This window comes from Lynx rufus, unplaced genomic scaffold (genome assembly GCF_022079265.1).
Source record: "Lynx rufus isolate CCGP_SWC_20201006 ecotype Redwood Valley unplaced genomic scaffold, mLynRuf1.p SCAF_6, whole genome shotgun sequence".
In the NCBI taxonomy this organism is placed as follows: domain Eukaryota; kingdom Metazoa; phylum Chordata; class Mammalia; order Carnivora; family Felidae; genus Lynx; species Lynx rufus.
In genome coordinates this window covers 139,217,430-139,231,489 of record NW_025814878.1, presented here as the reverse complement: position 1 = coordinate 139,231,489, position 14,060 = coordinate 139,217,430, and the positions used below count along the sequence as shown (strand labels likewise).

General features: G+C 44.6%; 1 protein-coding gene across 1 annotated transcript; it reads left to right on the top strand.

Moving 5' to 3' along the window:
- The first annotated feature begins 629 nt into the window (after positions 1-629).
- PRL (prolactin) lies at positions 630-10,603 on the top strand. The gene is made up of 5 exons (XM_047101199.1): positions 630-683; positions 2,654-2,835; positions 5,357-5,464; positions 7,860-8,039; positions 10,261-10,603. The coding sequence occupies exons 1-5, from the start codon at positions 656-658 to the stop codon at positions 10,450-10,452; spliced, it is 690 nt and encodes a 229-aa protein (XP_046957155.1). The 5' UTR covers positions 630-655; the 3' UTR covers positions 10,453-10,603.
- Positions 10,604-14,060: the final 3,457 nt, after the last annotated feature.

Below are 14,060 nucleotides of genomic sequence, written 5' to 3'. Positions count from 1 at the left end.
TGAAAATACCCAGTTAAAACATACACATATGTCATTTTAAAAAGGACAACACACACTGTGTAAAAACAAGAAAAATAGGAGGGCACAAGTGATGAGAGCATCACGGGGGACCCAATGTCCTATTTTCTCACTCCTGATATTTCCTGTATAAGTTTTGAAATCTTGACTTCACCTAGCAATTTCAAACTGGGGAAAAAAGAATACCCTTCGATAACACACGAGACACCTAAGTGAAATACAATGTAGATTCAAGAGACTGCAGAGAAGTCAAGGTAAACTTGATCGTTCGTGACTCCTGTAAAGTACAACTTCTGTAGCTGTACGGGCCCTTTAACCCAAAATAGTCTCCAGAGTTCATCTTCATTGTTTCTCTCATTTCCTTTTGCTCTAATTAATCACAATCCTTCCTAGAATGTTCATTTCTGGCCAGTATGTCTTCCTGAATATGAATAAGACATAAAATACCATTTGATGTTTGAAATTATGGGGGTAATCTCAATGACGGAAATAGATGACTGGTACAGGGAAGGGAATGCCTGATTAAATATATTCATGAAGATGTCAAAGGCTTATAAAGCCAACATCTGGGAATGAGAAAGCCGTTGGACTACCAGATCTTCTCTGGCGAAGTGTGTTTCTCGAAAGCATCACCAACATGGACAACAAGGGGTGGTCGCTGAAAGGTATGTGCAACAGCTCACTGAGCTGTTGGATTATCAACACTCTTGGGGGGTGGCACTAATTCGAAATCTGAGCTAGTATTCTCTTAGCAAGAGGTTTCAGGTTTACAGAGTTTAGAAGGGCTAGTCATTGCTCTAGAAAGCAACTGTACCGGGGCAATGGAACAGAACGCTGGTTCTCAACTGGAAATCCTCCTTCTTCTGGAGACATGTGGCTAAAGTCTGGAGAGGTTTTGGGTTGTCTTAATTTGGAATGGGGGTGCTACTGGTATCTAGTGAGTAAAACTCAGAGACACTGCTAAATGTACCGCGATGCACCAGACAGCCCCCCGAACGAGGAACCATCCATCTTAAAACGCCAATAATGCCAATGTTGAGAAACTCCGGCCTGGAACAAGACCAGAAATGTCTACGGGTCCAGTTTATCACAACTTCAGAAGGTAGAAACCAGCATTTTTTGGTTCTTAGGCCTCTTATGCGGTTTGGCCGACCTAAGTCAGCCTGATGCAACTTTCAACTCAGAAACCATAATATGGACAAGGATAGAATTGTGTCTTATGATATTCTGTTAACTGGGTTTGGGCCAAATGACATTTCAAAAAGAGAAACAGCCTGGCAATAATTAACCGTCTTTACTTTCTTGGTTGACATTTGCAAGAAAAAGAAAATTAGGAACCACCATAAAACTCATTTTATGAAATGAAGAACAAAAACATTTATCTATTTTATCTCCTCTTGGACTGTGAGAACCCTTCAGATGATAAATGTACAGATACATGCGGCCAGAGTTAAATAGTATCTATGAAGTTATGAATTTCCGAGAACTGGTATTCCGATTTCTCTATCTGCAGAGCACTTTTTCTTTTTACACCTGTAGATAAAAATATCCATTCAGCTAAGTTACAGGACTATAAAGTACCTAAAATAAACTTTTTGGAAATACCACGTTTTTTTTGAAAAATTAAAAGTCCGTTATATGAGTCACTTGACAACACTTGTATCTTTTATTTTGCAGCTAAAAGGTGGTGCGTTACATTCTCTGTTAACAAACAATGTTAGCGCGCATTAAAGTCAAAGTACTGTTCTTTCCAAGTAACGCAAAGACCTTTGCAAGCCCTGAGCCATCGCGGCCGCGGCTCTGGCCAGTTGCAGGGATGAAGCCTGAGAGCCCGCAGGTGTGTGCGATGCCACGTGGCAAAGTCAAAGCGATCATACTGGCATCCAGCCCCCTCCACCTGCTAATGATAGGACTTGAGGAAAATCACTTAACCTCTCGAAGCCTTCTGCTTCATCGATGTAATTTGATGATAATAATGAAGGTCGAAGCTCTTACAAGGTTACTGGGAAACACAAATTAAAAAAAAAAATTCAAAGCTTTTGTCAAAGTGTCAAGCAAGTGCACGGGGGTTATTAAGGTGAGTGAGCAGATCGAGGCCACCGTATCGCTTCGTGTTAGGTTCTCTTCGTACTGGATACTAGCAGTTGTCCATCGTGTTTAGCCTCATCAGTCACGAAAGTGAAACAAACAGATCCACTGTGCTGTGTGTGCTATTTCAGGGTCTAGATGCAGGTATTAGTCAACACGGAGTTAAAAAATGACAACCTCACAGACAGCCCGACTACCAAAGATCTGCAGAAACCCCCAAGACGTTGAACTAACTTCTAGGAATGACTTAAACACCCCGGCTCAGTGTTCATTTCAGCTCCCAATGTTTGTGAGTGCAGAAGCACTCCCGGGAGCGACAGAAAGATGCAGGGAGTAACCCGCTTCTCAAACTATGTTATCTGTGCAAATATAATTATAGACCCTGAGTCACACGGTGGAAGGTGTGGGTTCTTCCCGGCCCCAGCTGTTACAGAACCCGAAGGTGCCAAGGGCGACGGGGAGAGGGAAGGCTTCTGGGACGGGGTTGCCGGTGATGGCCTCAGGCGCACAGGTCACCTCAGAGCGGTGCGTGGTTTTGTGTAAGCAGGGTCACTCCTGTTCCTGCTGCTGCTGCTGTCAGACCTGCTCCTGTGCAAGAGCGTGGCCTCCCTGCCCATCTGTCCCAGCGGGGCGGTCAACTGCCAGGTGTCCCTGCGGGACCTGTTCGACCGCGCGGTCATCCTGTCTCACTACATCCACAACCTGTCCTCAGAAATGTTCAACGAGTTTGTAAGTACTGCCTCTTCCCAGAAGGAGCCTTTCCGGGAAGGCAGGGGCTGTCCTACACTTGACACAAGAAAGGTGCGGGGCGCCTGGGTGGCTCAGTCGGTTGGGCGTCCGACTTCAGCTCAGGTCACCATCTTGCGCTCCGTGAGTTCGAGCCCCGCGTCGGGCTCTGTGCTGACAGCTCAGTGCCCGGAGCCTGTTTCAGATTCTGTGTCTCCCTGTCTCTCTGACCCTCTCCTGTTCATGCTCTCTCTCTGTCTGAAAAATAAATAAAACATTAAAAAAAAAAAAAAGCCACTGGTTAGCAAAATGTGCAACAAGAAGAAAGGGACAGTTTCATGAAACCTCAAGAATTCTTAGAGTACAGTAACTCTTTTAAGATTTCCTTTAGGGGTGGCTGGTGGCTCAGTCAGTTAAGCGTCTGACTCTTGATTTTGGCTCAGGTCAGGATCTCATGCTTCATGGGACGGAGCCCCACGTCTGGCTCTGTGCTGACAGTGCAGAGCCTGCTTGGGATTCGCTCTCCCCCCCCCCCACCCAAAGAAACATTTAAAAGTAAATAAAAAAGTAAAAATTTCCTTTAATTCTCCTTCTTGAGAGAAACTTTCTAAAAAATTTCAGCACCTGTATTAGCCAGCTTAGGCTGCCATCGCAGGGTTCCATAGGTTGGGTGCCTTAAGCCACAGAAATGTATTTTCTGACAGTTCTGGAGGCCGGAAGTCTGAGATCAGGACACCAGCAGTCAGGTTCTGAGAAGTGCACACATCTTCCCAGCTTGCCTTTTCCCTGTCCTCGTGGTGGCAGAGGGTGCAGGTGGGGGATTCTCCTGGGGTCTCTTCTTGGTCCCCACCGGATCAGGACTCCACTGTTATGACTTCATTTAACCTTCCTTACCTCCATATCTTCAAATATAGTACTTCGGGGGCGGGACTTCAACTGAATTTTGGGGGGAACATCCCTTCATAACAACACCTGGCAAAAAGCACTTTCAGGTGGAGTTTGAGAAAATGAAAGCATGCTGATTTCTTGTCCTTGACTGTGGGGTACAGGTCTCCCTAGGCATTCTTCACCTATCATACTAGATATCTAATAAATGACAGTCTCATTGCCCAGAACGGAGTTAACTGAACAAAGTTAAACTAAGCTGAATCCATGTCAGGAAAACAAACAATGATAGCTCTTCTGAAACCCCAAAATGCTATAAAGTGTTATTTTGAGATGTCCAGTGTATAGGTTTAGAACTAGAATAGAAGGGTTGGTTTAGAATCAGAAACAATTATTCTCTTTCTTACTACAGTACTTTGAAAGTTGTATCTTAACTCTTTTAGGTCAATCAAGGAGCAGACAGTATACATATGAGAGGTTCAGTAAATCAAAGGGTCACCATAAAGAATGAGGATCAATGTTTGTATGTATGTATACAATATATACATGTATATATACATGGATACTATATATATATATATATATATACATTGTATATATACGTATATATACATACACATACACATAGTTCTCTTCACTCACTGGTTTTTCTTTCCTCCTCCACTTTTGACTGGCTATCTTGTCTTTCACATCTTCACAGTTATCTCCTTAATTTTCACAACTTTTCGTAGAGATTACTTTTATGTCGATGTCTTAGCTAGGTGTGCGTGCATGTGTGTGTTTTTTATTCTGAGTCCATTGATTAATATTTCCTAAAATTTTATGCCCTGTTTTTTTGACTTACCATTTGGTCGCAATCAACAAAATGGTATTATGCATCTATGATGAACATGGTGAGGCACAGTTGTGGGGGTTCAAATACAGCAAAACCTCGGTTTGCAAGCATAATTTGTTCCGGAGACATGCTTGTAATCCAAAGCACTCGTATATCAAAGCGAATTTCAAGAACCATTGGCTTGGTTGTGATCACGTGACATCCAGTGTCATGTACGACTCATATTGCAAGACATCACTCATGTATCAAGTTAAAATTCATTAGAAATGTTTGCTCATCTTGCAGAACATTTGCAGAACAAGTTACTCGTAATCCAAGGTTTTACTGTATCAGGCAAAGAAAAGTTATAATTTGATAATAATGCCTATTAGGGGGTGCATATTGGCTTGGACCCCTGGTAAATAAGATACTAAATGGCAAAATATAGGTATATATGCGCTAGAACAGTGGCTTAAATACTAAAGAAAAAGGAAACTTAACAAAATATTTAATGCTTCATATTTTTGGTGTTTTTTAGTGTTTGTTTTCCAAGTAGTAATTTGTGGAAAGGGTAAATTAAACAAGTAAATCACAAAGAAGGAAAGAAGGTGGGACTAGAAGAGTTACACTTAAAAAAAATGCACGTACAAAATAAATAAAACACAGAGAAAGGGTGACTTTCTCAATGCTCTGGTTTCAGTTTTCCATGTAGTTCTCATTTAAAATAAAAGATTATACATCAAGTGTGTTAATATTCTGGTAATGGGCTCATTTAACGGATGCTCAAACACCTATAACTAATTGCATCTGCTTGCTCGCTTTCAGGATAAAAGGTATGCCCAGGGCCGGGGGTTCATTACCAAGGCCATCAACAGCTGTCACACTTCCTCCCTCCCTACCCCTGAGGACAAGGAGCAAGCCCAACAGATCCATGTGAGTCTTTTATCCGCGTTTCTCACCAATACCACTGGTAATACCATGCTACACGTTCTTAGAAGTGCCACAGTAGGTAATGCTAATTGCACACACAGACAAATATGGAGGAAAAGCAGTCAAAGAGAAAAGACAGTCTGTCATTGAAGAATCAGTGGTGAAACCCAAATGCTGGCTCAAGGTTGTAGCAGCAGGGCGCCTGGGTGGCTCAGTCGGTGAAGCTTCTGACTCTTGATTTTGGCTCAAGTCAAAATCCTAGGGATCATGAGTTCAAGCCCCACGTTGGCTCCAAGCTGACAGCATGGAGTCCACGTGGGATTCTCTCTCTCCTCCCCTCCCCTGCTCTCTCTCTTAAAACAAATAAACTTAAAAAAAAAAAAAAAAAGATTGTAGCAGCAAAATAAAAAATCTGTAAGTTGTTGATGCAAACACCATTATTTTAACCGATGCCTTAGACCCAGGGTTGCATGTATTATATTGTATGAAAGCCTGCACCAAATTGGACTTCCATGCATAAAACAGAAGGTTTGCAAAATCATGGGTATGTAAGAAATGCAAGTGCAGTTGTATTTTTTACACGATACCCTTGGCTCCTACACTGGCAGCATTTAACAACACTGAGCACTGTCCCAGGTGAGCCATGTCTTGCTGATTTTCAAAGCTCTCCTTCTGATTCTGCTTCTACTTCTCTGACCCCTACTTCCCTCTCCATTCTCCCCTGACTCCCCTGTCCTGTAATGTCATGTATTGTTTCTCACGGCTGCAAAAATCGCCTCTGTTCTGATGACAACAAAGTCTGCATACGAAGCCCCAGTCATTCATCCCAACTCTTTGACCACTGTCATCTCTCCTTTCTGATTCTCTGCCGCGGTCACAGTCTTAACGTGACTTCAAATAAGCATCTATCTTCACACACATACCCCCGTTAATACAATCTGATTCTCTTCACAGCTTTGTTAATGGTACCAGTATTCTTTCTGTCCTCTAAGCTCAGTAATAGTGGTGGTGGTGGTGGTGATAAAATGAAGGATGAGGTACCTGGGTGGCTCAGTCAGTTAAGCGACCGACTCTTGATTTCGGCTCAGGTCATGAGATCGAGCCCCTCCCTGTGACAGCACTGCTCTCAGCAAGGAGCCTGCTTGGAATCTTCTCTCTCTCTCTCTCTCTCTCTCTCTCTCTGCCCCTCCCATGTGTGCACTCTATTGACAAATAAACTTTCAAAAAGAACTTTAAAATGAAGGAAAGGGTGAAGGAGAAGGAGGAGGGGTTAAAATCTATTGAGGGCCACTCCATTGCCAGGCACTTCACAGAGCAACTTACATGCACTGTATTTAATCCTCACCAAAAACAATCCCAGAACACAGGGCACTGTGAGGACACTTGCCAAGGTAAGGAAACTGAGGCTCTGAGAGGTTGCAGAATTTGGACTAACGACAGGAGTTGTAAGTTGTGAGTCCGGGCTTCATCCGATTCTAAGCCCTCACTCTTACTCATGATGCTACAACGGCCTTAGCAAAACCAGACGGCCATTCCCTGTGCGGCCTGGCCCTCCATTTCGTATCTGAGGACATGTTCCCATTGCACTGTCACTTTGATTCTTCTCTACTCCTCACTTCCTTTACACTAGCTTAGTTCATGGACCTCAGGGAAGCAAGTATTTTCTATCAGAGACGACCCTCTCCTAAGGCTCTCCTGTGGGATCCACAGGGGGCAACCGTCCCTTGTGACTTCCATTGCAGACTACAGCTGGCATACGCCCTGTTATTCACCTGAGCGGGTCAACAGAAGGGACTGTTCTGGTAGCAGTAGAGGGACAGGGGTTGGTCTAGATTGAGGACAGCATATGTACGAATGCCCTGTCTTCTTTGCTCTTTGTTCTAATATCATGGAGTAAAAATTACAAATCACAAACGAATACATTAAAGAATGATTTGAGTCATTTGTATGAATGAGTCGCTGGATGAAAATGACTTGGGCCCTCTGTCATGGACACTGGTGGAATCCGTCTTTCCTGAGTCAGGTACTGCAGGTGCGTACCGAGTTCCAGCAAACCTCTCTTGGGACCAGCAAAGCTGTCAAACACAAAAGAACTCACTGAGTGGGCGGATGGTAGAATTTCCGAGGGAAAACAAAATCCTTCATGCTATAAACTAGAAGCCTCATTAGATGAAGCAGTTATTCAAATCAGCCAGATTGTTTTCTAATTTTAACAAAGTTTAAGCCAATAGCTTCAGCTTTTTATGTTTACAACTTGAAGCACCTACAAAATATTTTCCGCGCACACACGAAGAACAAAGAGATAATTCGGGGCAGCCTCTGGGAGCAGAAATCACAAGCTAACCAAACCCACTGTGTTACGATTTATTTAATGCGATTGTTTCATGTGGTCGCTTAGCACGAAGACCTTCTGAACATGATACTCAGAGTGTTGCGGTCCTGGAATGACCCCCTGTATCACCTCGTCACGGAAGTGCGAGGACTGCACGAAGCCCCCGATGCTATTCTGTCCAGAGCCATTGAGATCGAGGAGCAAAACAGGAGGCTTCTAGAGGGCATGGAGAAGATAGTGCACCAGGTGAGCAGCCTCCCGGAGCTTCCTTGTTTTTCTCACTAATGAAAGAGGTGACCTCCATGGTGGGAAGTGAGTTCTGAATACCTCACTGGGCAAGACCAAAGTTGAGGCACTTTCTATCTCAGACGACTATGAAATAAAGCAAGACTCTAGTAATTCATACTGGCGGATTCTATTGTTAGTGAACCTTAGGATGCTACCGTGATGTCTGACAGGTGAAGCGTTCCCCACCCCCCCCCCCCACACACACACACAACACAGGAATCCACCAAAGGCTTTCCTCGTCCTGGGCACCAGGGTTTACAATATGTCCCAGGAGAAGAAACCCATAGAGAACAGAATCTGCAAGATAAACATGTTCCTCAAAGTATCCCAGGACACTTGCTACTGAAATTCTGGTTGGGTTCTTTCTCTTTTCTCCCCCACCCCAAAGGAGGACAAAGGGAAGGGAGAAAAGAGAAAATCAAAATCAGATTAGATGGTGTTTCGTGCCACTACCCCAGCCCCACCCCGCTGCACATATTTGTCACAGAGAGGAGACTGAAAAGATGGGGTCAGGGTATCAATGCTGCCTCACGAGCACTAGATTTCCGTGGGTCACAAAAGACAGGAGTGCTTCTTTTCTGGCATTTTCTTTGTTTTGTAACTTGCAGAAAGTTGTCTCTTCCTAAATTGGGAGGTGGGGTGGGGGAGGGGCTTCAAAATCAGAGCCCATTGGGGGCCCCAAAATTAAAACTCATGCATTTCATTTCCTCTACTAATGTCAAATTTACATGGAGTTAGTATTTGCAATATAGATCTCCAATCAGATGGGATGCTTTCAACACGAATGAGTTAACATCCGAACAGCTTTATGAAGTTCTCAGACAGTGTCACCTAAAGAAAAAGACAGGACTTTAAGAATAGCAGGAGTGATTTTCTACGTCCCTTGTTTTGTACAAAGTACACATCATCATGTGTCCTTTTTGTCAGTTTCCAGGGAGAAGCCTACAGCACATTTCCACCTTGAGACATGAAATAAACACCTGGGTTTTCAAATTATTTGCTTCATTACTTTCTGAAGTCACCACACTTTTCTAGAACACTTCAGTTTAATGACTTATTTATTCTTAGGCATATCATTGTCCCCTGCATGGTGGATTTCGTCTTAGAGCCCAAGCACCAAAATTACACCTAAGACGCAAGGCAACACAAACATACACTACACGCTGCACACACACTTGAAATTCCAGGAGAGAATCCCAGCTTGGAAATAGTCTTACTCTGCAGGTGACAGTTCAGCAGATCAGGGTCTACGGTCATCCTGCATTTGTACCCAGCAGCTCTCAAGCTTCCCTGGTGGCCAAGCAGGCAACTCGGTCTCCGGGTCCTCGGGGCATTCTCGGCTTGCAGCGGCCCGGGGAGCAGGCACCATGGGGCCCCACCCTGACGTCCCTCCATGTCTTTTTGTTATCACTGTCAGGCTCCCCAGCCTACCACTGACCCCTGCCTTTGAAGGGCGTGCTGCTGGCACCCTCACTCTTTCTCACGGGCATCTTCCACAGCATGTCCCCCCCAAGAGACCTCAAAAGCAAACGGCTACTACTTATAGACATTTGAGGGTTATCGGTCCAGGGTGGACTGTGACTGTCTCCTATTTCAGCAGATCCTCTTAGGGACAGTCAGCACTAGATGCCCTGCACCTTAAGGCATCAGGTGCCATCCCTATCATTTCTGAGGTCTGTCGTCCATACGCTACACGGAGAAGAGAATCGGTGTGAAGCGGGAAATAGATAAATGTAATTATGGTGACGTATCAGAAGAAATCTGGAACAAAGAACACACGAGAGACAAGGTTCAGGACACGAAAGATGTCCTCAAGGAAGAAATCTGAAGCCACCCCTCCACTGTCCCTCGGTCACACTCATATATACGTAGGGTGCAACTCCATTGCGACTAAATCTCTCTCAGTATACACACACCAGCTTTGTAGTTCTCTCTCTCTTTACTCCTGGGCAGATATGCTTCATCTGTGATCACATCCATGTTAGAAAACCTACATCTGAATTCGGCTTCTACTGCTCAGACTATTAACAGATCTCAGATACGCCAGCTCAGTAATCTACGCCTCCCTCTAGAGAGCGTTGACGCTCATGCCTCTTCCCCAAATCTTCGTTTGACAACGGGAAGGAACGCAGACAAGCGACTACTAGTAATACTAAGCTGCTATCTTTTTGGTGACTAGGTTCATCCCGGAGTCAGAGAAAACGAGGTCTACTCCGTCTGGTCCGGACTCCCGTCCCTGCAGATGGCTGATGAAGACTCTCGCCTCTTTGCTTTTTATAACCTGCTCCACTGCCTACGCAGGGATTCACATAAGATTGACAGTTACCTCAAGCTTCTGAAGTGCCGAATCGTCTACGACAGCAACTGCTAAGCCCGTATCCGTCCCATCCGTTTCTGGGAGGGTCCCTAATGATCCGTCCCGCAGCAAGCTCCTCTTAGTGTTATAGCTTTTTAATGCACGCACGGGTGTAATGGGTCTCATCTTAAAAAATAAAAACGGACTCCTCCGAGACGTCAAAATCAAAAAAAGCAATTCGTCAAAGTGTCTCATTTTCATTTAGTAGAGAATCCAAAGAAGATCCATCACCACCATTGAACAGTTCCTGTTAAAATTTGTCACAAATAGCAGAAGCTAGCATTAGAAACAAGACCGTTAACGGCTTCCTTGAGGTTCACAGTAAATTATTACAGGTCAAATGACCAGAATCAAAGAATTAGATAATTACGCATCCTGCTGGTCCTGCTACCAGAAAGAGGGAACTCTCAGGACTCTCTGAAAGTCAGCCACACACCATGTTTGAACAGACAATGTAAGCACCATGAAGCTGTGATGTGCCCTCACAGTATGAGGCTTACCGAGCCGTCTAAAACTTGGTAGGCTACCGTATTCGTAGATTTGAGCCGCTATAACAAGACATCACAGACTTACAACCAGCAGAAATATTTTTCTACATCCTGGCCACGGGAGGCCACGGCAGGGAAGTCACAGACTTCTCCCTGTGTCCCCATGTGGTGGAAGGAGCCAGGGAGCCCTGCGGGGTCTCTTTTAGAAGAGCACTAATGCCATTATGAGGACTCCAGCCTCATGACTTAACACCTCCCAGAGGCCCCACGTACTGCTGCTATTTGTTACTTTCCGGGGTTTAGGATTTCAGCATCAGAAATTGGGAGGAACACAAACACTCAGATCAGGGCAGATTCCAACATGTCATGGTGTTATCCTTCTCCAGTGGCCGTTCTCAACCATGTAGCACTGAACTCCTCCTGGTGGCGTCATCACGGACGCATCTCATAGGTTTGAGTTATTCTTGGTCTCAAAAGTCCATTCGAGCCCACTTGCAACTCCATTTCACACTCAACCTGTTTAGTGTTTTCCTCCGCCCCTTTGTGGCTCGTGGGACCTACCGGGGGGAAGCAAATGTGGTCACTTTCTGCAAGGTTTCTTCCCCCTCCCACTTCTGGATCACCACCTCTCTGGGCCACGTTGGAAGGGGACAGAGATGAGGAGAGATGGTCAAGTTCTGACATCACCGGCTTTCACGGTGTCGCTGTAGCCTCCTCATTGCCAACAGGAGCTAACCTTGAATTCCCTCGAGTGGCAAGTGGCTCCCTGTGGGGCACCCTTGTGATTTTCCAGGACATTCCCAAGTGAGGGCACCCTACTGTCTAGTGTATTTACCAGGGAAAATACTCGGGCTTGATTCTTTCTCTACCCCCACAGCTGTGCCCCCTGCTGTATCCCCCCCAACCTCTCTGCTGCTGTGTCCTCGCCCTGCCAGCACCCTACCGGGGAAAACTGGCTGCAGGGTCATCTGTCTCCTTGGGAACCCACAGCAAACTCATGCATCATAACCACTGGAAACAACCAGGAGGCCATAATACTGGTTTGCTTTTTGTCCCATCCCCGGGTCTCCTGACAATCTTCTTCTCTTCCTGTCCACAAAGACACAGAGTGGATCGGGAGGTTAGATTCATGAACACACATGAATCTGAGGAAAGAGATGTGGCTTTCCCTTTCTTTTAGAACCGATGAGTCATTATCTCTGTCAGCAATTGTCAGAGAGTTGGCCTTGCAAATACTCCCTGCTAGGCCACTGAATCCTAACACCCTACTCCTTCTACACTTGGTCTCCTGCTGGAGAAAGGTGACTGGATTAGGGGAGCTCAGCTTGTCCAATTGCCACTAAACAACATGGGATTAGGGCCGATCTCTTCCGGCCGGCCGCAGAAGGCAGTGGGATTGCCAGACTGTTTCCGCAGCAGCATAAGGGCTTTGGCAGGCATTCCTTGACAGCAGACAATAAGAATTACTCCATCCAACATCCTGACAGAGAGGAAATAAAAAGGTAGAGCAGGAAGAGGATGAAGAGGAAAAAGGAGGCGGGGAAAAAAAAGAAGGGGAAACGTGAGTAAAAGACTTCGGAGTTGTGAAGGCTGAGATGCTATTAGAATACGGGATTTGGTAAAGACTTCAATCTATTGCTTAAATTTTATAACATAAGAGCAAATATTATCTAACATTTTCCTTATACTCCCCTTTCCTCTTCTCTCTTCCTTTTCTGAAATTTGCCTTTGTATTCAAGTATTCTTTGCCCTTACTCATTAATTTGAAATAGCTCTAGAGATGAGCAAAACTTGGCACATCTTCAGATCAGAACTCAAGTCAATCCTCCTCGTCCTGCAAAGAAATCTTTCCCACATGCACAGGAATGCTGCCCAACAAAACCAAACTCTTGCGTCATGGCCAGCATTATTTTATCTGGGTCCTGCTTCTGACTCTAGCTGTGATGACCCAAACCTTTCAGAACACAACAGAATGCCCCAAACCAATCTTGAACCACCCCTTTCTCCAGCACGCACGCAAAATGTCAGCTTTCTTCTTTTAAAAGGCAGGCAAGTCAGAGAAAAACCTGCATGCACTTCCTTTCTCAGTCATTTACTGCTGAAAACATCTAATTCTCTTGTGTTACCCACTTAACTTCCTATTCTTCCATTTCTAAATATTTCCAACAGAGAGGATGGTATTTACAAGGAGTGAAGTTTGGTAATAAATGGACAATGAAACTGTATAAAACATAAGTTCACCACTAGCCCACAGACATCTTCATGTATTTGTCTCTCACAAAGTTTATTCCCCGCACAAATTCCGAGATACTTGAGATAAATAACTGAGGTGATGATATGAAAAGGTTTCTCACAGCTTGACCATGACATATGAACTGAACACTGTATTTTTCAGACAAGATTGAGCGGAGCCATGGGTGTTCTGTGGAGTCAGCAAGGGGTAGGCGGAAAGGGGATATTTGGGAAGAACACAACAATCACTCCCCTGCCAACCGGAGTGTGTCTATTTTCTTCTTCTTTTATAGATTTCCACGTAAGATTACATTTGAAGAAACGGGCCCTGCTAGAGGAAGAACGGTAGAGAAACACACATACAAAAATCCTTGAAATTCACTGATCTCATAGGTTAGTCAATCATGGGTGCTGTAAGAACTAAAAGAGGTTTGGAAAACCTCTAACCCCTAAAAGTTTGCTCTCAAGTTCTGGAGAAAGAGTGGGGGGCATACACATACAAGTTACTGTACCAAATGGTAGAGAACAGTCAGCATAGCAGATGACGCTAACCAAACACTACGGTGAATTAAACGATGGCGAGGAGACGTCTGGATGTGAGAACGAGGGAGCTTCTTGGACTGACGGCTTCACCGTGGGGTTGTGAAGGGTTGATGGGGTATTGATAGGCACAAAACTAGAAGACGGAATATCTGTTGACTCATTTAAAATCATTTTGTAACCTAAGTATCCCCTACCTCTTGAGCTCTTAACGCAAAGTGAACTGAGCTGTTAATGTGTAAAGCATTATAAGGTGTCAGTAAATAATCAAATTTGACCCAAGTACAAGAAATGCTCACATTTTTAACAGACGTATAGTAGCTCTCACTAGTATGCTCTCCGAATATGCTCTCCACATTAACA